This window comes from Bombus pyrosoma, linkage group LG3, assembly GCF_014825855.1.
Source record: "Bombus pyrosoma isolate SC7728 linkage group LG3, ASM1482585v1, whole genome shotgun sequence".
In the NCBI taxonomy this organism is placed as follows: Eukaryota; Metazoa; Arthropoda; class Insecta; order Hymenoptera; family Apidae; genus Bombus; species Bombus pyrosoma.
Genome location: NC_057772.1, coordinates 9,263,725 through 9,286,281, shown reverse-complemented (window position 1 = coordinate 9,286,281; position 22,557 = coordinate 9,263,725). Strand labels below are relative to the sequence as shown.

At 33.3% G+C, this 22,557-nt stretch overlaps 3 protein-coding genes across 11 annotated transcripts in view; 1 reads left to right on the top strand and 2 right to left on the bottom strand.

The window, feature by feature from the left end:
- LOC122566065 (TBC1 domain family member 1) overlaps positions 1-22,557 on the top strand; it is a 37,568-nt gene that overhangs the window by 9,231 nt on the left and 5,780 nt on the right. For 2 of the 4 annotated variants that reach the window (XM_043722786.1, XM_043722787.1), the window contains exons 2-6: positions 20,690-20,812; positions 21,138-21,320; positions 21,474-21,779; positions 21,883-22,087; positions 22,439-22,555. In XM_043722786.1, coding sequence (XP_043578721.1) covers positions 20,711-20,812; positions 21,138-21,320; positions 21,474-21,779; positions 21,883-22,087; positions 22,439-22,555 — 913 coding nt within the window. In that variant the 5' untranslated portion in view covers positions 20,690-20,710. Of the gene's footprint in view, positions 1-8,575; positions 9,504-20,689; positions 20,813-21,137; positions 21,321-21,473; positions 21,780-21,882; positions 22,088-22,438; positions 22,556-22,557 lie in introns of those variants that run through there. The other 2 variants (XM_043722785.1, XM_043722783.1) reach the window with 2 other exon arrangements.
- LOC122566070 lies at positions 4,570-8,454 on the bottom strand. 6 transcript variants are annotated; one of them, XM_043722794.1, is made up of 5 exons: positions 8,350-8,454; positions 7,222-7,264; positions 6,064-6,180; positions 5,541-5,589; positions 4,570-5,004 (listed from the first exon to the last, which is right to left on the bottom strand). In XM_043722794.1, the coding sequence occupies exons 1-5, from the start codon at positions 8,381-8,383 to the stop codon at positions 4,954-4,956; spliced, it is 294 nt and encodes a 97-aa protein (XP_043578729.1). In that variant the 5' UTR covers positions 8,384-8,454; the 3' UTR covers positions 4,570-4,953. The 6 variants fall into 6 exon arrangements, 3 of the variants coding, with proteins under 3 accessions (XP_043578729.1, XP_043578730.1, XP_043578728.1); XM_043722795.1 differs by lacking the exon at positions 8,350-8,454 and having other exon boundaries at positions 6,292-8,300; XM_043722793.1 differs by lacking the exon at positions 8,350-8,454 and having other exon boundaries at positions 7,222-8,300.
- Positions 15,339-17,878, bottom strand: LOC122566069. Its single transcript, XM_043722791.1, has 3 exons — positions 17,312-17,878; positions 16,744-16,872; positions 15,339-16,651 (listed from the first exon to the last, which is right to left on the bottom strand). The coding sequence occupies exons 1-3, from the start codon at positions 17,514-17,516 to the stop codon at positions 16,641-16,643; spliced, it is 345 nt and encodes a 114-aa protein (XP_043578726.1). The 5' UTR covers positions 17,517-17,878; the 3' UTR covers positions 15,339-16,640.

Here is a 22,557-nt window from a genome sequence, read left to right as displayed (position 1 = left end):
TACGACCGCGTGGTCAATTGTATCGTTGACTTTTGGCCCTTATCGCACTCTGTGCGATGAATGTATAGTACCTCCGTTAATAATAAGAGGAGGCAGTTAAAATTACCCATTACGTGTCACAATACTCTTTATTGTTATCTTAAATTCGAATCCTTCGAAATAATCTAAGTAAAATCTTCTATTATTTAAATCACTTAAATCAAATTTAAAATAGTAGGACGTGACTTAAATCGAGATTAATTCAATGTAATCTTTTTTATTGTACATGCAATTAGTTAAAAGTTCGATAACGATCGTCTAGGATTTATTACACAAGACAATGATGCTATCTATAGTATATACATATTTCGAAACATCCTATGCAATTAAAGATCACACTTGAGAAACGATCTTTATAAAAAAAAGATCTTTTATAAAGGAGCAATTTGTAAGTTTAATATTTCGTCAACCAATTTCACGCCAAAGCTATCCTTGCATTTCAAGGATTCGAAAATTCAAAGGTTAAAAATTCGAAGATTAAAAAATCCAAAAATTCGGAAATTTCAATGTTCAAAAGGGCATAAATTTAAATATAAAACTGTAGCAATTAACTGTATCTCTTCTTTTCAGTTTTCACCATCCCCTTTGAAGAAATACGTTTGAAACCAGAAACTTCACCCTCTTGTTATCAATAACGAGCATGCCAGATTAACCGAAATTAATAAAGAGCCGATAAAACGCCTGACGCATGCCGCGTTATCATTAGCGTTGCACGGCAACCGAACATGTTTTTTCTTCTCTCTCTCTCTCTCTACGACTTCTCCTCGTGTTAAGATTGTCGGCGGTCGAGTACACGCCATTAGAAGACGCCACTCGACGGTACTTGCTCGGCTTCAAACGAGGACGTGGCAAAAGAAGAGGGTTAATAACGTAGAAACAGAGCCGTGCGTCGTGAGAAAACCACGACAATCAGTCGTAGCGAAAACAATGGAAACGAACCGAAAAAAAACTACGCCTAACCTATTGAACGTTCGACCCGTTATCGCCGATTTATCGATTCGTTAACGATATCGATTCTTCTCATCGAACTATTGTTACATTCCAATAGAGCGCAATGATAGATATCTAAGACCATATAAACAAATATGCTAAGATTATTTTTGTTGATATTTTTACTTTCGCGTCATTATATTTTCAAATAATTGAAAAAGAGAATAACCTGGTATATCAGAAAATGATTGATGTTCTTTGTATCAATTTCTTTATTCTTATCGGTTGTATTGTATTCGATAAAATACTTCGTTTCTCGGTTGATAAATTAATAAGATTTAATAAGAAAATTATTACTAACGTCTAGTATAATTTTTAATCTTCTTCTTTGTACCAAGTTCAAATGTCGATTAGATTCTATAGGATTTATAAAATGAGTATCATTTCTTAACGCAACAAAGTTTTGGGTTATAATAATATGATAAGTTCGTAATATATAATAATAAGGTAACTAGAATAAGACGCTATAGATACAAGAAAATAGGGAATTTTTGAAAATAGGGAATAAATCAATATAATGTTTCGTAAGAAACGAATCTTTGCATAGCCAATACTATTGATATTATACTTGAACGCAAATTCAAATTTTTGAATATTGAAATATTTGAATTAATTTTTAAATTTTTAAATCTTTGAATTTGAATTCAAATTTAGATTTGACGAAAAAAACAAAATCCCTATTATCTTAAATTGAAACAAGGTTATAATAGAACATAAGATGAACCCAAGAAAATGCACCGAACCCTACTGTGAGGAATATAAATTCATAGGTACGTACGGTAAAGTTGGCGGAAGGGGTTTAATTAGTGTGCAAGGGGTGACTCGGTTACACGAAACAAGAAAACACGGTAGTTTTTACTATTTGTTTAAAATGGGGGAATGTAATAGGATGATTACAGTAGTCTCGTAAAATTTAGATAAAACCTCAAAGTGGTTAAACTACGTGAAAAAATTTACTGGGATATTTAAGCAGTATTTTCCTAGAATTTTAGTTACGTTATACTCTATCATAATATCGTAATTAGGCAAATTATTTAATTATGTTCTATTAATCCAATTATACTTTTTTGATACAATGCTTTTCCCTTGTAGAATATTTTTCTGAGGTTGCAATTAAGCTTTTTGCGTAACAGATTGATAATTAAGAATCCTGGACATAATCAAAGCTATTAATCTTACAGTTTAATGAATTCAAGTCAGGAAGAATCGACCGCGTTGAATAAATTTTGAATGAATTTAAAACGAAAATTTAGATTACTAAGACTGACGTAATGAGCTGAGAAACCTTTTTCTTATGACTGTTATCAGTCCGGATTCTTATCAGCTAGATGAAGGTATTGCATTATTTCAAACTTTATTGCTCGTTAAAGCGGAAGGGATTGTTGAGATTAATACCTCTTTGGAGCGAGGTGTCCTTGACTGATGCATTCTCTTCGAGACGAGAATGCAATCTGCAATGACGATGACATCTTATTACTTGAATCACGTTGCTTTCATCGATTTTGCGTTAACTGAAATTGATAATGAGATACCATTCTTATCTTTTCTAATTTAATAATGCGATGAGAATTGTAGGCTACGTCTTAAAAAATATAAAAATTCGATTCTTCGATTCTTAGGTTCTTTCAATACTTTTGCACTTTTGAATTTTTAAAGTAATGTATCATATTAATGTAATTAACTAATTAAAGTAATGTATATATTAATAATGTAATAATTGTCCACAGTTATTAAGAGGTAGATCATCACATCATTTTATCATTGGTTTGCATTTTCTTATTTCATATGAAATAGCGGTATAACAATTCAGAAAATCACTACTGTTCTTCAGAAGGTCGCAAATAAAATAATTTTCCAAGAACAGAGATCAGGGGAAGTTGACAGTATAGTTAATCAGAAGGTTCTATTTTGAGTAACTAAGAGCAAGAGAGATGGATCACAGAACTCTTTAATCATTGGACTGATTCAATGTCAATCTGAGATTTGTTAAATACTATATTTTCTAGCTTAAAATAGAGGGATGATATTAGGATACAAATATATGCTATTCAGAGTACATCACATGGCTTTATCAGAATACAAGTACGTATGTATTTATCCAATTGTCCAATTAATATTTCTCATCTTCTCGTAACCCTTTCATCTTACAGTTATTAATATCTATTTTCTCAAAAGTATATATATCTTATCTTTTATATTAGAAATGCAAAAGATGTTGGCAGTGAGTAAATAATTATTTTCCAAATTATCTGTTCTGAGTTCTTCGTTATTTTATTACGTTATCAAAGAGTTAGACACCCTAAAATATTTATTCCATTAAGAGAGATGGAAAATAACGATTCTATGTCATTGCTCGTTGAAGCAAGATCCTGTCGGATGCAATTATCGCAATTATGCAATCACAATGGGACAACGAAATGAAAGGACCTTTCATGGTTCATTGGCACACGTTGGTATTCTTACTGCATTCCAATGCCAGAGAGCTCGGGATACTGTTACTGCGGCTGCTACCAGTTAAACTGTTCTATACCATATTGGTAAACCCTACATAAACTCGTATCTATCACAGCCACACTTATCTCGACTTTTATTCCATTCTACTTATACCACTCCTTTCGAATAATACATTTATATGCTTCATATTTATTAGTCGGAAGTTCCAGTGCAATTCGAGAATGGTATTATAGCTAAAGCCGTGTTTCTAATAGATGTATTGTAGAACAAGACCAACTACTTATCACAACCAAAACTCGCTTTTCATTTCATTCCATTTATACCGGTTCTATTAAATAAGACATTTATACGGTTCAAATTTATTAATCAGGCTAAAAGCGCGTATCCATTAGATCAGTATCTCTATATCAATATATCTAGAACAAGGCTAAATCGAAATTTATTAATCAAGAGATCCAATAAGATTTGATAGAATACCAGTTACTAAAATTCAGAATGTCACGCATCGCTTCTTTCTCTCTTTTAGTAGTAAAAAAAAAAAAAAAAGGACGGTATGACTTAACTATGACAAGATCAATGTTTCATATATTCCCTACACGTATGTATCTACCCGCGCATAAATTTAAAGTCCCGTTTTCTCGAATCCTCCTTACGCTCAGCTACCAACCGTTTCTCAGTTTCAAATAATGACCTAAAGGAGCTGATTTAATTGGAAAGCGATTGGTAACTCTGAAACGGCTCATGTGATCCGTTAAATTGACGTTTAACAAGCTCCCCACCATTTGACCGTGAAAAATGTCTGTGACGAAACGGCGGCGGGGTGGGACAGACCTTGGAGTCGATGCGAGTGCGAGTACATCGGTACGTGCAATAATTACCGTTGCGATTGTCTGGAATGAAAATCGCTGTTGCATCGAAAGACACGAATACTCGACGTTCGGTGACGCAACGACATAAACCGGTTCCTCTCCGCGACCGATTTGTTATTTTTCATTAACACCGATGCGATCGGGCAAAACATGTGCGACGTGTGAAACGGTACGAACCGGATTCTTGAACTGTGTTTAGCGTAAGACATACTAACAATCTTTTGAATTGGAGGTTATGGTACATAACCTTTTATTACAAATTTTAATGCTGGTCATTTTTCTGTTATAACTTTAGATTTGTTAGTCGTAATATACAAATAGCATACGGGAGGACTTTCAAGTTGGAGGTTAATATTGCAGATTTTAAAAAAGAATTAATTAGTAAATTAACATAATATTAAAATATCAAGGGATTTGTAAAAATATTGAAGTATGTTCGACTTGATTATAGCTAACAGTAAAGCCTGGATATCAAGTTGTAATTAAAATCAGTTTTCATTGATGGATTTATATAACTATTTAAAACTACGGCTTAAATCATGTTTAAGTGTAACTGAAGAGAACTTAAGATTGCACGCCATCTTGGTTAACCCTATTGCCATTAGCGTCGCTCTCCTTCCAGAGGTTTCATTCTTCGACGAAGTTCCCGTTTCTGTGGATTAACAGTTCCATTAGTTCCTAAGCCTCTTTGACATACTGACATGGTATCGTGTTAACGAACGCGTTCGCGTGTAAGAAAGGAAAAATTTCGCGGACCAATTTCTTGACGGCAATTTACGATCCCGCTAACAACGCGTCTAATTAAAATTCGATTCGGTGAACAGGTCGCTTGATGTCGTTAAAGTAAAACGTTTCTATCGTAGAATTTTCGTTACGTAATGGTCCATTTCTTTTTCTTTCTTTTTTTGTTCCTCTTACACTTGCACGATTTTTTTCTCATTTGAGATTTGTCTAATTTAAATTTGATACGAAGGTGGTCGAATCGTAATTTAAATTTTGCGCGCATGGAAGTTAAAAGTTAATTTTAAAAATGACGTGAAAATTTTTGTATATTGGGTTGATAACTAGAACCACGAATTTTTAACGATCGGAAGATAAAGCGTCGAAGTTAAAGAAGAGCAATATTTGTGTCTTATGAACGGACTATCTCTGATACATAGAGTGATTTGGATAATTGTAATTGCATACAAATAATGTTAATTGCATCTTTTTCATTGTTGCGTATTTTTTTGTTAGCCTAAAAGAAAATAAAAATATTGGTTAGGATGTATACATAAATATTGCAAATAGAAAAACGCAAAAATATAAAAACGTTGCACGCAATATTACTACAAAAGAAGTATGACTAATGCGAATGAAATATTTTCTGACACATGAACATCAGTCAAGATGTAAAAATAATTGTGTAAACAAAATTATTAAAAGAATGTAGTGACCTAGAAGAATCAAGATCGGTCAAAATTAAACATAAATGTTAAACAGTGAAGAAAGACGGAATATAACGAACATGATATAAATACATAGAAATCAGCAATATTTTATGTTAATGCATCGCATGTTCACGCATTCAATCGGAATGATAACGTGTATACTTGGAATCCTGACGTCTACCTCCTACGTTAATGCATCAATAAGATGTATGTTACTGAAATAGCATGAAGAGCAAACACTACCGAATCTACGCTTCTAAATACATAAAACAATTGTTTACCAGGTTCGAAGTTCGTGCCAATTTTCATCTGTCATCCTCAAGACAGTAGAGTAACAGGTGTTTTGATCCTTGCAGGAATCCTGTATATGCTTGTTTCCTTTCTGACGTTTCCTTGTGCTGTAATAATAGTAACAATATTTATATGTTGAAGCATCTAGGATAAAAGCAACAGTGATACTATAAATGATATAATTCAGTACATAAAGGATTCCGTTAATTTATTCTTACCTCCCTATGACAGATAAGACCATCGGTCTTACTGTGTATACACGTTTAGGGATCGGTTAAATGGTGGTGTGTTTTCGAATGTAAGACACGAGAGAGTGGAACCTTACCTGAATTGCAAATGATCTCACAATCAGTAAAATATACGTATGTATGTAGAACAAGGAAAATAATAACCGTTCTGTACAGAGGAATTCTATTGTAGAATTTGTGCCTTTTGAAAACTGGTGACTTCTATTGACATTCAAATATGACAATGTTTATCATTTATGTAATGAAAGTAAAAAGTGCGATAAGAATTTCAGAGGATTATATAGTTAGTTAAGAATACTTTAGCGCCCTCTTTGTTTTGGCGGCGTTTCCAATAACTTAAATGCGATCACTCGCACGGTACAATGAAAACAATAATATCCGCTTGAAATAATTTCGTAGCAGGTTAATCCATCGTTGAAAACAAGGCAACTAATCTTCTGCTATTAGAAGAGTATCCGTCTCATATTATTTCTTCAAGAAATAATAAACATATAAATTTTAACCTATTCCAAATAACATACATCTTTCACCGATGATTTAGCGCGTATGATGAATCAACAAACAAATTTTGTAGCATTTGATTTTCGCTGTTCACATAAAAAAAGATTAGCAATATGCACATCGAAATTTGTCTTTCCTGTTTCTTATAATGTAAGTAGTTAATATGGTTACACAAGTTTTATGTAAGAAATTATACTTATTATAATATTTTCTTCACAAAAGCGAACTAAATTTTCCAAGATGGCCGATTAAACGAGGCAATGAAAACTTCGCCAATCGAATGCGCCTCGTTTGACTTGCAAATCACGTTGCTTACGAATAACGAGCTTGTAAAATGTTGTAAGTGTTCGGGCACGTGCGTTAAAAAAATCCAAACGTATGTCTGAAGGAGGCACGTACGTTCCAGTCGTCCTTATCGAGGTTTTCGTATGGAATTGCCCCTCTGGAATGTTTGTAATTAAAGGTGCACTATAATTACATATTGCTTGACATAACCAAAATATCATTGTTTATCAGACACTTAATTCTAGATAAGTCGGACAAAAATGAAAGATACAAGCATTGTTAGCATATTTTTTATCTATCTTCATAAAAAGATGTAAACGTAAATTTGCTTCAAGAAACTCGGAAATTAAATAGTTGACATAGAATTTTTAAAATCATCATTCTACGACTTAGTGATTTCTAAACATTTTGGAACGACAGACTTATATAATAATATTTCACATTTGCGCGCAAAAAGGAAAAATGTTTGTTCATAGATGTCCTTGAAATTACCGATGCTTGATTTTAAGTTTAAGTATTTATTATATATAAGTTTAAGTAATTAAGTATATTTTCTGGAAGAGATGCGTAGATCTATCAAGGTGAAATCAAATGTATAAATGCAATATATTATATGGAAATCAATTCGCATTCAATGCAGACTTTAAGGCTGCAATTAACGGATGATTCTTTCTCCCACTGAAGGTTTATATTATAATTGTAACCATCGTAATTTCATCCATGATTTAACAAACTTACAATGGTGTCTGCGTGGGAGTAATGAATTATTAAAAACCTCTCACACTTGACTACTGAGTGTGGCATGCTAGCTATTACTTGCCACGGAGAAAACAGAAATATATGTAGAAGTAACCTTCGATCATCGTTATTGATTCAGCATTACATAAGTGCATCCTGCAATTGGATCCATTCATAACAAAGTACATTTAAGATTATAAAATTAACTTATTTTTCGACTGACATCTTGTTACTAACTTCAAATTTTATTTACAAAAAATGTCTTACAAGTTAATGACGATTATCTTTATAAAGTAAACTATGTTATAATATACCCTGTGATAACAAATGACGTCTGAAAAATGAAGACAACATCTATAGGGGGTAAACAATGCGAAGCAATAAACGTTATGAGCTTAATAAATTAATATCGACAGACAATGTTTGATAACAAATGCTTGAGAGTCAATTATGACGATGACCCTTTTAATGGTGTTTTTCATGAGTATAATCCACCGGTGTTACCTGGAAGCGCGCGACAACCAATGGAGAGGTCCATTCGTCTGTTTAGGTCTTTAGGCCTTAGGCGGCGAAGTGCGCTACGCGTCAGTCGATGTTTGCTCGTCCGTCGGTAAAGGTGTTACTAGTTCCGAAGCAAGAAGTTCCGTCAACTCGAAAACAACGTCGTTTCGTTCTACTAGAAAAGTTCGCACGCTAATCCACGATTAGATCAGTGCAATGCTTGTCTTGAGACGCGACGGTTCGCATTGCGAGCTCTCATTAAAAGTATCTGTGAGTGACACTAAATGAAACCACATAGAATATTGTAAAGTACTTAAAAATTACTTGAACATTACAATCGTGGAACTAATATTGATTAATCAGTCGAAATTGCGTCGAAAAAATAGAAAGGTTATTTCAACGGTCTCCAATCGGAACATTGAACTCGGCGAAAGATTTAAATTTCCCGCGTCCTTTCGATGTACTGTAAAAGTGTTAAAAAAGAACTGCAAATATTTATAATTCAATTATAAATACTTTGCTGTAGAAATTTCGAGATCGAATTCGGTGATATATAGCTCGTTGAAGGAGAAACGAGTCTACGATTGTGAACAGCCTTGAAAGGAGACGCTCAAGTTCGGTCGAAAATAAATCATTTTCTACTTAGTGGCAATATATACCAAACTTCGCAAGAAACTTCTGAAATCGTTCCTGACGATCTCTATAGACGCAAAATCGTGCTTTCGTCACTTAACAGAAAATTTATTCGAGTAAGCGTCACAGGTGAATGAACAAAACTTTCGACGATAAATCAGAGTCAGTGATTATTTGCTTGCGTCCAGCTGCTGGCAGATCAACGTGAAATTAGAGAAGCGTAATAAACTCGCTCGAATAGCGTCGCTTTGTCATCGTCCCGGAAGGGGACCGTGCATCGTTCTCCCTAGAAAAGTCGTGTCGCCGGAAGTGGCCCTGAAAACGTGCCAAATCTTCGGTTTGAGGGAAAGTAACCGCGGTGAACGTGGTGACTGGGCTTACGTTCGATTTTTTCGGCCGTCGAATGCTAGAAAGGTGGAGAAGCAGAGGGCGGAAAAATGATTACCGTGCCGATATCCGCTTCCAGTCCTTACATGAAGGTTACATCCTACAGCGATGCAAGCGCTATTGGCAAAAAGCCTACAGTGAGTAGATCAAGAAACCGTTCACAGTCTGATTTTTTACTTCGAGGTCGCAAAAATCGGTTTTTTATTCCAGTCTCTTAGCTTCTGTTTCTTAATTTGCTTGTGTAAATTTTAAGATCGTGGACTGACTTATAAAGTTGAAAATATTCGACATTTAAAAAGTTTATTGGACTTTTGGACAATATTAGGTTTTAATGCTTATTTATTAATGTGTGGATGATAGTACCAATTATATTGATATTTTATTAATACAAAGCCGTAAGAATCGGTTTCTTGTTCCGTTCCTTTTTTTTTCAATATTTTATTTTCTTTGTGTAGATTGTAGGATCGTGGCCTGGTTTATCAACTTTATTAACGATTAATATTTAAAAGATTTATTAGATGAGAATATGTATGTATTAGATATTATTGTTTATTTATTAACATGACGATGATTATACAAATTATGTTAATATCCTATGAGTACAAGTAAATTGTATATTTATGAATATGACTGATTTATGAATGAGTAGGACTTAAATATCGATTTATTTTATCCTTGAAATACTGTAACTTCACTTTTGATATTTTGTATATCTTTGCATGCTGTATGTACTCTGTACCTGTACTTAATTTAAATTTCTAATACATGCGAAAATATGCTAACCAATTTATTAATAATTCAATATCACAGCAATAATAGCGTACTATATGAAATAAAATGTGCAATACAAAATATACAACGCAGAACAAACTACAGCGCATAATAAATATCTTTATATACTTTTAAACACGCTGTAGACTAAATAAACTCTATATGAATAAAAAACAAACCTAAAATAGATAGCATGAATTAATGTGATGCGTGCTATTTAGTGGGTACGCTCGTAGTAAGTCATTTCTTCTTTCTTCCTTGCATTGTATAGGGATATTTTGGATCTAACGTAGGTCAAGATCTGACAAAATTTTCTAGGCGTTATATTTTAACATTCTTCTTCAATGATATATATATACATATATATGTGTGTATGTATGTATGTATGTATGCATATCTATATATCTGTGTATGCTAACAGATAATTATGGAAATGAAATATTCAATGTTTATTAATTCTCATTTGAAATTTAGTAAAAACAAATGCGCATTTAGTGCTAGATAATGAAGAGTTCTAGGAAGTTTGTTGTTGCAGGAGATAATTTAATGATCTTGTATAGAGATCTATGTATAGAGATATGTACTATGGGAATTATGAAGTTATTCTTTGTTTGTCTTATTGAGAATGGGGAATAGATTGAAATAATTTGCTATGTACTTATCATGTTGATGATTGTATTGTATCGTCGATTAAATTGAAGAAGAACTGTCGGTAATAATAATTTATTCCTTAATTATTATCTATTACTTGATGCATATAAATTCATTTTTAAGTTACTAAGTTCATATATCATTAAATTTTTTAAATTATTAAACTTTTATTTATACTATTTTGTAGATAACTATACTATTTTTGTATATAATTTCTCGATGTAAATGTTACATCAATTCATTTTAAATTCCACAAGAGATTATCTCAAATGGCGTATGGACAAAGACAAAATGACACATTACGTGTCTAATTTTCCCGTTTTCTCCGCAGTTTCTTTAGCCCATTTCTTCTCCTTGCTCTTCCTTCTTGCTTTCTAAAACGGTGTCTATCATTTCTCGTATGACATTTGGACCATCCTTCGCTCTATTTCTCAACAAACGTGCCAATCCTATGTTCCCATGTACCACGTTAATTTTTTAATTAACCCTATACAATCAGTATAATTTTCATATCATTATCATTCAAATTTTATATATTAATCACTGACAAAAATCTTTAATTTAGTGTTAGTTAATTTTTCTCAGATCCTTAACAAACACAGTGAAACGTGTTTCATAGACAGGTTAGTAAAAGAAAATCATATCCGTTTTCAATTTAAAAAATAATTTAAACGTTTCTCTAATAAATAAAATCATTATATCGTATTTTACCAGATCTTAACACAGATAGATCGAGATGTATGTCATAGTCAAATTACTACCTTGAATTCCTGGCACGATTCTTCATTATCTGGACCATGATAGTAGCACACAAAGGTGGGGATAATTTATACCGGAAGAGAGAATGTGTTTTTTCCTATTCGGAAATTCGATCAAACATTATCACGACGTCAATCACTATTGATATTTCGCCACGAATATATCTAGTTCTATAGTAGTAGTCATAATCTTATGTCCGTTATTTATTCTTATCGGCTTATCAGGAGATTATTCATCTTTTGCGACTAATCGCGTGCGCGACAGAGGATGTTCGCTAGCCTGGAGGCTGTTTTGCTTTCTTCTCGTTTCCGTCTGTCGTCGTTGGTAAGGCTTACGTTCGTAGAACCAGGCGTACCGTGGATCTAAATTTACAACAACGAACAAACGAGCAAGAATCTCAGCTCTCTGCCAACGTTCGGTTCGTCGAATGACCGTGTTCCAATTATTCCGTAAAAAATATCGGTTTTCTTAACGCAGATGCTTTTTACTTCTGTCGTGTTATTTCTTACATATGACGCAGATTGGATGGTTCTTAAACGTTTAAGTATATCGCTGCATTCTCACGTCTGCTTTGTACGCGGTAGTGAAAGTTACGTAAAGTACTAAACGCGTCTGAATGGAGTTTGACGTAATTATTTCTTGATCGGAACCGCTCACTACCACTGTCGCCCCTAGCGGACGTTTTGTGAAATTTATTCATTTTAAACCCTTTTTCTATTCTAGAACTTACGACAATGCTAATTTCTATTTTATTAATGTGATCTTTATGCGTTCCACTCTATTTGAATAGTTTAAGCTATTCATTTGCATAAGAAATTAGTTTTTTTTAATTCGGCATTTGCCGGGAAAAGGACGGAATATTAATGTAGAATGTAGTAAAGTTTTTTATTTTGAATCTATATGGTAACTGCACTAGGCGGTTGATCTGCCACAATAATATTTTCCACAGGTATTTACTAATAATCTAAGAAACCTCGTGGTTTGTAATTTATGGAAGGTTAGAAAATAGAAATAGGACAAGTTCTTGACAACAGTTAGGAATTCCATGATTCATTTAAATTTAAATGACATCGGAGTGTTTGTATGAAAATTAGCGCCAAAATTATTTGTCGATTAGAGACAGAATTAAATTTGCAATTAATTAACAGTATGTTGTAAAACACTTTCTTAATCGTCTTACACAGCAATTATTTCAACTTCTCTAGCGATATATTTTTCTTATTATTCAAACAAAATAATAGATACTCGTTTTTATAATATAAATCGAAATGAAAATATTAAGGTCAGACATAAAATACCTAACCGTAATAAAAATATAGAACGGAAGATAAGTTATGAAAAAATTAAAAAATATTACAGCAATATAGGTAAACGATAAATTTAGAAATCCTATATTTACTAATATTTTCTTCTTCGATTCTTTGCAGCGAATAATTCTTTTTAGTTTCGTGCTGTGGGAACTTTACTCTCGAATTTACAAACGAAGAAACAGATGACCGGTAGAAAATTCTGAGATTGCATCACTAACAAGAAAATAAATGTTATTTACTTTGACTACTCACGCGAAGGTTGCTATGTACATATTAACATTTTATTTTATATTTATACAGTCAAGTAATCTTTTCATTAAAAAAGAAGCAATCGAAGTTAGTTTTATAGTGTCGAATAAGAAATGCATTTTACGTGACCGCATGAATTTTCCAACAGCCTTAATATTTCTACAGTCCGTATCTTGTCATTTCATCTTTCACATTCCACATTCCACGTTTTGCATTCCACACTCAACATTCTACAGCCTGCATTCTGCAAATTGTGCTCGCAAAAGTTACTAGAGGTATCTTCATGTCAGGCACAATGACGAACAGAGGTATTGGCATACACCAGATTTTTCTGTAAAATTCTGTCTACATAAAAGATTCATTATTCTTTATTTAACCCTTCCAGGATCGAACGTTTGTAGAGCTCTATAGAAAATTTCTATTTTAGAAAAGGAAAAATGTATTTCTGTTGTTGAAAGGAGCTACATATTTTCTAATCCAATAATTTAATTATTATGGAATTTCCATTTATTTTGTAAATATAAAAACGATAAACTTGTAATAAAACTTAGTTAACATTAAAAACCATAACTAACATTTTTAATGCAATTTACTTAACTCTCCATTTCTATGGGTTTTGTGGAATTTTCTGAAAAAATCCTCCATTATTTTGTCCATATAATTAAAAAATGGAACGCAGATAGAAAATTGTTTTAGCTATTCAATATTCAGTGCAATATTTCAGATATATATTTTTCTACATTATATGCATTTTTGCACCTTAGAATTTCTCATAAATGCTAAAAAAAAGTCCACAGTCTTATAATTAATAATAGAAATACATTTTCCCTAATAATTTTTTTACAAAATACATAATGGACTAAAATTTATCACCAGTTTTACCAAAAATAAATACCTAACCTCAACCTAACCCCAAAAATAGAAACATCTATCGTTTACTTAATAAATAGATTATTAGAATGCAATTGCCTGATAGGCCTAATCTTTATGTAAAATGTCACTTTCAAATCTAAATATTGCACCGATGAAACATGCAAGTTGAAAACATCCGGCCGGATTTCTCCACATAATTCCAGTAAGAACCAGAATTTAGTAAATGTGCGATAAGCTAGAGGAGACGCTCGATCGACTTGTATCCGAGTTCCGTCACGAATTTTGCCGGTATCCAGGAGTCTCGTGCCAAAGTTATGGCATTTCGATCACGTACCAGTATCTCTGCTTTCACGATTCTTTGAATTCTCGATGACAAAGGCAGGAGAAGGCGATAGTAGGACGAGAAGAAACCGAGTGTCTCAATGAATATCCACAACACAGTTTCAAACCAGTTTTTCCGTCTATGGATCCGGTGGTTGCCGCAAAAAAACGTGCTCATTAACGCGTAATCGTGTTAGAGTGATTACAGTATTTTCTGCAACAAAGTATCGATAATAAGGCGTAACAGTTTGTTCGCTGCTCGCTCGTAGGTATTATGTTACCTGTTCCGTCGACATGACTGCTTGTTTCGGGCTTAATGTTAATTTGGTCACGTAGACAGATACGTTGCATTCTTTCTCTTCCCCCTTTATTGCTGTTTCACGGTGTATGCGTACGTGCACAAGGTACGCTATGCGTTCTTACGCTACTATCTTTTCATAGTTATCTTATAAGAGGTGTCTTGCTAGGTGTCTTATTATAAAACATTTACATTGCACTGTTAGCTATAAATATCAGGATACCTACTCGTTGTATCCTACTTTGACAAATACCATATTTAGTATTTTACATTATAACGTAGATTGTATTTATATTATTGCAATTTTATATTTTGTTACTTTTGTTATTTTTTGTTAGTATATTTTATGTTTTGTTATTATAATAAAATATTTATAAAACAAAAATAATGGAAAGCAAGAGTTCTGCAAGTGTTCTGGTACTTATAGCCAGCACTGTATACTTATAGCCAACGCTGTATGCTTTTATCCAGAAGCAGAAAGTGAAATATTCTTTCTTGTATGCAACATTTAAACTAAATTTATCTGATACTTGCACACTTTTATTGGAACTAGGAATACCAGATTAAGAATAAATCACCAAATGAAAAACATTTGTATCTTATTTTGTTTTATGATGCACATTCAGTATATTTGCTTACATATGTTTGTTTTGATAAAGTTTGGTTGATGCACATTTCAGAATAGCACATTTGCTATTGCACATAGGATATATGTAGAGATTTTCTAACATGTTTACAGAGATTGCAGTACTTTTGGCCGATCAGCAGAAAGCATTGCCCAGGAAGCAACTCGCTAATTTCTAAGTAATTAATTCAAAGAATGTGATATAATCGTTCCGGTAATAATGGAAAAAATCGTGGGTCAATAGATCTAGCAACTTGGAAAAGTATGATCCTGGTATTTAAATAACACAAGTGAAAGCTTGGATATTCGTGTAACGTTTGGGAGAGACAAGCTGTCTGCATATAATTAGATCCATTGAGTGCCATACATTTTTAGATGGATTCCTCTGAAATATTTCTGTCCTCGACCGCTGCCATTTACATAGCAAATGTTATTTCCTTCGCATTATTACAAATAAGGAATAATGTAAACAGAAATAAAATGTTCCTTGTATTTTAATCATTAAACTTGCTTATAAATTATTTTATAGGTGTTCCACCACGTTAGTTACAAGCTTGCTATAACATCCATTAGCACACATTAATTAAAATCACATCGTATTAAATTGCAATATCAATTGATGGATATTAAAGTGTACATATACCGGTTCAACGATACTTTTAAACGAAAGAAAATTTATGTGCATTTATTCATGGTGTTCGACCTCAACAATTCTTATTTTAATCTGTAAAAGTGTCGGCAGACACGCGTGACGCATTCCACGACATTTCAATGGAAACTATGTCAACCAAGATCAAAGACCTTACACGTACGGTTATCGACACTATCCAGGTTTTCTTTTTTTCCTTTTTTTTTTTTTTTGGCGTCAAATCAAATTAAGTCTGGCTCCAGCAATTAGGATTTAATTATGGTCGACACATGGCACGTATGAAAATGTAGCTCCCGTCTCTTTTCACACTGCTGCTCCATAAATGAACGCTAGGGTGAAAGTATCTGTATAGTTTCAATGTTTCAACGCGCAAAACACTTGATTCTAACATTAAGAATCTCTTCATTATTTTCATGAAAATAAATATTACTTCCTATATGTTTAGTTTGGTATATAATACATATATATGCCTTATAGAGCAGTATATTGTATACTGTGCAATGTATAATTTAGTTCATAATATAATTTATGGTATACAGTGCATACTTTCATACAATACGTGTTATATAACTTTTTAATTATATGTGTGTCTTTAATTTCATCGAATCAACTTTCATAATAGAATTAATAGGTCTGTATTTATTGTCATTCATAGGAGATCTCTAATCGTCATAAACATGGTTTTCATTAAATTCCTATTCATCAATAATTAATGTCTGGTTGTTTGCATCGTAGAAGATTTACGTAATAACACGTCTACAGTAGTTGCTACTGAAACTCTGCAATTTAAAAAAAAAAAAAAGAATGAAACGAGGGAGATTATTCCTTGAATTCCATGCAGTCCTTAAAATACACTTATGAAACACCTTACCTTCGTTCCGTTCCAAAAAGTAATTGCTATGTATATCTGGAATGATGAATGATTGCACGCGCAAGGCACATTCGTGAGCGATCAGAAGTTCATCAAGTGAGAGTTGCTTTAACAATTTCAGACGTATATCTTCACAAATTGATTTAAACTTCTGATTAGTTGTACGAAATCCTTATTAATTCCTTGGTGTAAGAAACTTTAATCAACGATTCCAATAAAATATATATATGTATATCAAAGTTATAACTAGGCTGTGGATTTTTATGTAAATTCATATTTTTATGAAAGTAACGAAAAAGATGGGACTTAGGTATAAATTTGATTCACCTTCTAAATACTGTAATAACAAATTTTGCGTTGGAAGTTTCGTTGGCACGTTACGCTTTTGCAAATTTAAAAATCCATAGTCGGATCATAAACTACTTGTAAAAAATTGCAATCATGAAATTAAAAAATCTTTCAAATTCTTAAAAATTTCGAGGCGGTAACTCTGTAATAATTATCATACTGCAATAATTTCCACCATTTCTACTGGAAAGTTACGCGACATCATTCCCATTCCACTCACACTGAGAAAATATCCCTGTAGATAGCAGAAATCCGATAGTTGAAAGAAGAATATCATCCATCGTTGACTTCACAACGAAGATTCCATTCACAGACACGAGATCCGCGCGTGCAGAGGGTCTCATTAATTCTTGGCCGTGAAGCGCGTTGGAAAAACGGACGGAAACGATTTCTCCGCCGCGTCTTTTCTCACGATCGTCGATCATGCGAGCGCCCTTGGTCCGGGAGCACAGCTTACGAAATAACCGTTACCATTTAACTACAACTCGATGAGGCGGTTCATAGGGTCTTTCTCGGGGATATTCAATCTAATTTTCCACGTGCACTCAATCGAGCAGCGTCACGATGCAAAACCGTGCTTCTTTTGATGATCACGCGTGCTTTCATATTTCGAATTGACGATGATCAATTGGGAGTGGACGGAGCGAGTGTCAACAAAGAAGATGGAGAATCGCGACAGATGTGACGTGCACGAGCGCTTGAAGACCTTGTGAAAATTTCGCGATTATTCTCAGTGGTGGTATTTATAGCTGAAACAGAGGAGATTCAATGAATGCGAATATTGAAAAGTTAAGTGAAATTTATTGCTGTTATTCGTTGAAAAAATTAAGCAAGAAAATACTAGATATACCAGAAATAATAGAGAATTAATACTCTTATCATTCTCTCCTTTTTTAAAAGATTTATTCAGGAGATGACAATTATTCTCGTCATATGACTGATATGGTCACATGTGATGACGGGAAACAGGTTATTTATATCCGATCCAAGTATCCTCTTATTGAGAATGATTAAGTCCAGAAGTAAAGACGACAGGAAGTTAGTTTTCTCGCGATCTGTTAAACCGTTACTTTACAATTAAATATATATCTGTCTGCTAATATATATTCGATGTACATATATTAACTAACTCGGTTATCTAGGCACATTTCTGCATTTGCTGTAATTCTTTTATGACCATTCATTTTTTATTGCATATAAAAATATTATACGATATGAGAAATTTAATCGATCTATTAGATAGCTAGAACACGTCTCTTCAACTATGCAATTGTTTTCTATGGTCATTCATCTTTTATTCCGTCTAAATAATTCAAAATAGGAAATTAGGAAAGTAAAGCAAATCCTAGAACTACATTTTAATATGCATTCTTGCTAAATTTACATTCTTCCAAGTCTTCATCCGTAAAATTTAAAAAAAGATTTGTAGTTAAGGGATGAGAATTCATTAAGATACGCCAGTTTCAATGTCGCGTCGCTATTCATCGTCCTGTATAGATTGCAGTCAACGTGTATCAAGTGTCAGTCGTACATATTTTACAGTATGAGAAAGGGCCGGCCGGATAATAAAAAGAAAGCTTGTCTGGTAATTGGATAAAGGAAGCCCTGCCGCTTTGTGTCGATCTGTGTCAGCAACTACGCTAGCGAGATTCTCCTGTCGCAGCTGAGAAGACCTCTTATGGTCGTCGAGATAACCACCCGTCAAGATAATCTTTTCATTGATACAAATTGTTCTCTGATCGATCGGGCCATCCGACGTATTTTCGGCTTGCTAATCGGTCTCGATATATCGCGTAATCGAGACCTAGCCATAGTTTGCATAATAAATTGTTTGCTCTTAACATACCTCATAACGTCAGCCATGTTTATACCAAAGATCGATTGCTTGCTTTCCTCCTTGTTTTTTCGAACTCTCAATGATTATAGGATTTAATCTCTTATGTTTCTAGCTCTTTCCATATTTTTAATCTTTCTCCCTATTTCTTATTTAAATGCACGTGTTCGTTAATAATATTGGATTGTAACATAAATAAGTTCGGTCAATAAATGTATTGAGTTTATTCGAACTTATTTATGTTACAACCCAATACATACACATACTTTTTAGTGTCATTGTACGTATCCATCATAGTTCGTAAATGGCAAAGAACTCGCGTGTCTCACGCGAGATTGCTCATGAAAATTGGTGTAACAGTGTAACCTAACGCTTGGGCAGCCTCCAAGGTAACGCTTGGATGAGCTCGTTGTATGAAGAATTTGTCGATGCACGAACAGTTCGTTATTTCTTAGTTTGAAATTCTACCTTAGTACACGCTGGTAGCAGCACTATGCAAGTTGCATTTGCAGGAGAAGCCGTTTATAAGATATGATAACGTATCGCACATGCATTTCAGAAGTTCAATCAGACAAGTTCTTCACGAGACAAAAGCAAGAAAGCTATTTGGAAGCTTACGAAGAAAGCTATTTAAGAAACATATAATGTTAGCGATATTATGGTGTCTAGGAAACAATGGTCAAATATTATTTTTGTAATTTTCCATTCCTAGCGTTTGGAAACACTCTTTGGGAGTTTTAATATTCTTCTAACACGGAATTTAATTATTTTGAAATACATATGGGGGGATGCTTTTGAGTTATAGGAAAGTTGTTTCATAAATCGGGATAATGTAGATGTCGCACTAGTTCAATGGCGTTTTATTATTGTAAATGACTTACCGATTGATCTTCTTAGATTCTAGATCATTAAATGGTAAACAAAATACCTATATTTAATTACTATGCGTCTGACTGCGAATGTTTATGCGCATTCAGACATTCGTTTATAAACATAGCTATAGAAATGAAACCTAGACTGAAATTTGTTTCGTCTTTAAATATTATATATCTATCACTGATTTATACAATAGTAATTAAAAAATAGGAATAAAACCTAAGAAAATATAATAAAGTCTAAGAATGAATGATGAACAAACAATGAATCTGGAATTATTTAAGAGGAAAGAAAAATATAAAAGAAAGAAGAGAAAACCATGCAGCCGGCGAGTGCTCTCGAAACAAATTTATTTTGGTCCACGGCCATCGGCCACGTTTGGACCACGTTTTCTTGCGAAATCGGTTTGTATATTAATGGTGCAGTTAGGATGCTACATCCTGGATTATTTCTGGGAAATTTCTGACAAATTTTTACCTCGAAAATATATCGTCAATATATAACGCATAGGTGATGCACGTACACCAGACTAGTGTTATACAACAGTATGAATTATGCAAATCGATACATTACTATGTAAATTGGCGAGCTTTGTAACTAAATTGAAAGGAATCTATTTAAAAACCGTTTAAATCGGTCTTCTCCATAATTTTTAATAAAATACATTCTTTCTCTCGTTCGTAATTACTTAGTTATAACTTATAAATGTAAAATTAAAATTAAATGTTACATTTATATAATTTGTATTTTTCGCGAGAATTTCGAACTCGAGAATTAAAGACGCGATTGTTGTCTGTGTCGCGTGACGAGAATTAATTTACAACTTAAATACCATGATGTCATGTCACGAGAGAGAGATTACAATTCAATGCTTTGCTTTGTTTCTAGGTTCAACAATTCCTCAGAAATATGAAGGAAAGTCGGGATGTCCCTCAAAGATCGCAAAGTAGCGCAGCCAGCCTAACGTCCCTAGGTGCTGACATATCTCCAAGTTCTTCCCATTTCTTTGAGGTGATTCTTCGTGTTTCTTCTTTCTTCTTCTTCTCCTTTAAACGCTTTTTATTATTCTATACATCTATGAAGTTAATAAGTATAAACGAATAAAAATAAAATACAAAATGAGATTATTTAAAAATACAATTTGTAGACTATAAATATACTTATTAGCACTTCTGCTATTAATACTTGTAGCAGCCTCTAAATATATACACTTTAATTAGTGCAAGAATGATCTTTAAAAGCTAGAAGTCCTTGACCCCAGTTTTAATTTAGATACAATTTTTCTCACTGAATAATTTTCTTTTAAAATACAGATTAATCAATCAATAACTTTTAGGTGCTCTATGTGGGGAAAATCAGAGTGTCGCATCCAAAGGTATCGGAGGGCTTCATAGACGATGCGTTAGTAAGATTTCGCGTTCACGGTCTTGAAAAATCGAGACCGTCGGTGACTAACTTTCTTTCCGAGAGTCAGCGCCAATCACTTTTAACGTCTTCCAATAACAGGAGAAATAGCACGGTAAATTATCTTTTCTTCCTAATTCTATACTAAATTATACATATATTCTAATTATAATATTTATTATAATATCATTATAATTGTACATGTACATTAATTATAATTCAAAAAGTCAGTATATTAGTTAATATCAAGAGACAATTTTTACTTCAGGAATCTACTGCTAGTGAGACCGGAAGTATAGAAAATGTCTCCGGAAATGGGGTCATATCGCCGGTTAACTCGTTGGGTGTACCGTCAGCACTCACCGGTTCGGTGGAAACGTTTCCAAAGACACAGAACCCCAATCTCGCTGAGAAAGACGAGCGCGAGGAGAATCGGGATGTTACAAACAATAATTCAATGCAAGTACCGGAAGTTATGCGAAACCGGGCTTCCTCTACGGGTAGCGTGTTGAATGCCAGGAGGGATTCCATAGCGAGAGGGAGTGACGAACATAATCGCACGATGCTCTTCCAGGTTTGAAATGATTCAATATATATATTACATATAATAATAATAATATATATATTATTATATAGAATCTGTATTGAAACTGATCTGGTCTGACATTGAATTTTAGGTAGGCCGACATGATTTGAGATTAATCAGCCCGGATAGGAAGCTGGTATTGCTTCACAAGCAACTCAGAGATGTGGCGAGTTGCGTGCAAGGCATCAAGAACCCCGAGCACTTCGGTTTTATTTGCAAAGAGAATAACGCGGATTTTTTTGTTGGCTACGTATTCAAGTGCCAATCGGAATCCGTTGCAGATGATCTTGTCGCTGGTAAAACGAGTTTCTTATTCTTTATTGATGGCGTCTGCTACGATGAAATAAATCCGGCATTGCAAGGAGAAAGTTCATATATATATGTAACTCACTTGTTTTTTATTAATTAATATAAGAAATTAAACTTTATATTGGCTAGCATTTTGAAATAAATACATTAATCATTTTTCAGTGTCGATTTCAGATAAGGCAGATTCCATCACTAATAGAACACCCTGTATAAACAACTAATAATGTAGAAGTTCCATTATTTCTAATCAAGTACATCTAATTTAACAATATAAAAATATATTGAAATATCAATTTACTAAAATTAAACAATTTAAAATCATATATGTATTTTTTTAGCTATTTCACAAGCGTTTGTTGGAACGTGCGAAGTTTCAAGGAAAGACCGATATTCCGTGTTTTCATGTGAACACTGCCCCATGTATTGGTATAACAAGTTGTGCCAGGAAATCGAAGGT

Coding starts and splice junctions, on each gene's coding strand:
- LOC122566070 (XM_043722793.1), bottom strand. CDS start 7,328: ATGATATTTTGGTTATGTCAAGCAATATGTAATTATAGTGCACCTTTA. Junction 6,181..7,221: donor TCGATAAGGACGACTGGAAC/GTACGTGCCTCC, acceptor CTATTATTACAG/CACAAGGAAACGTCAGAAAG. Junction 5,005..5,540: donor AGATGCAATTAACATTATTT/GTATGCAATTAC, acceptor GTTAATCCACAG/AAACGGGAACTTCGTCGAAG.
- LOC122566069 (XM_043722791.1), bottom strand. CDS start 17,516: ATGATCGACGATCGTGAGAAAAGACGCGGCGGAGAAATCGTTTCCGTC. Junction 16,873..17,311: donor TACAGGGATATTTTCTCAGT/GTGAGTGGAATG, acceptor CAATTTGTGAAG/ATATACGTCTGAAATTGTTA.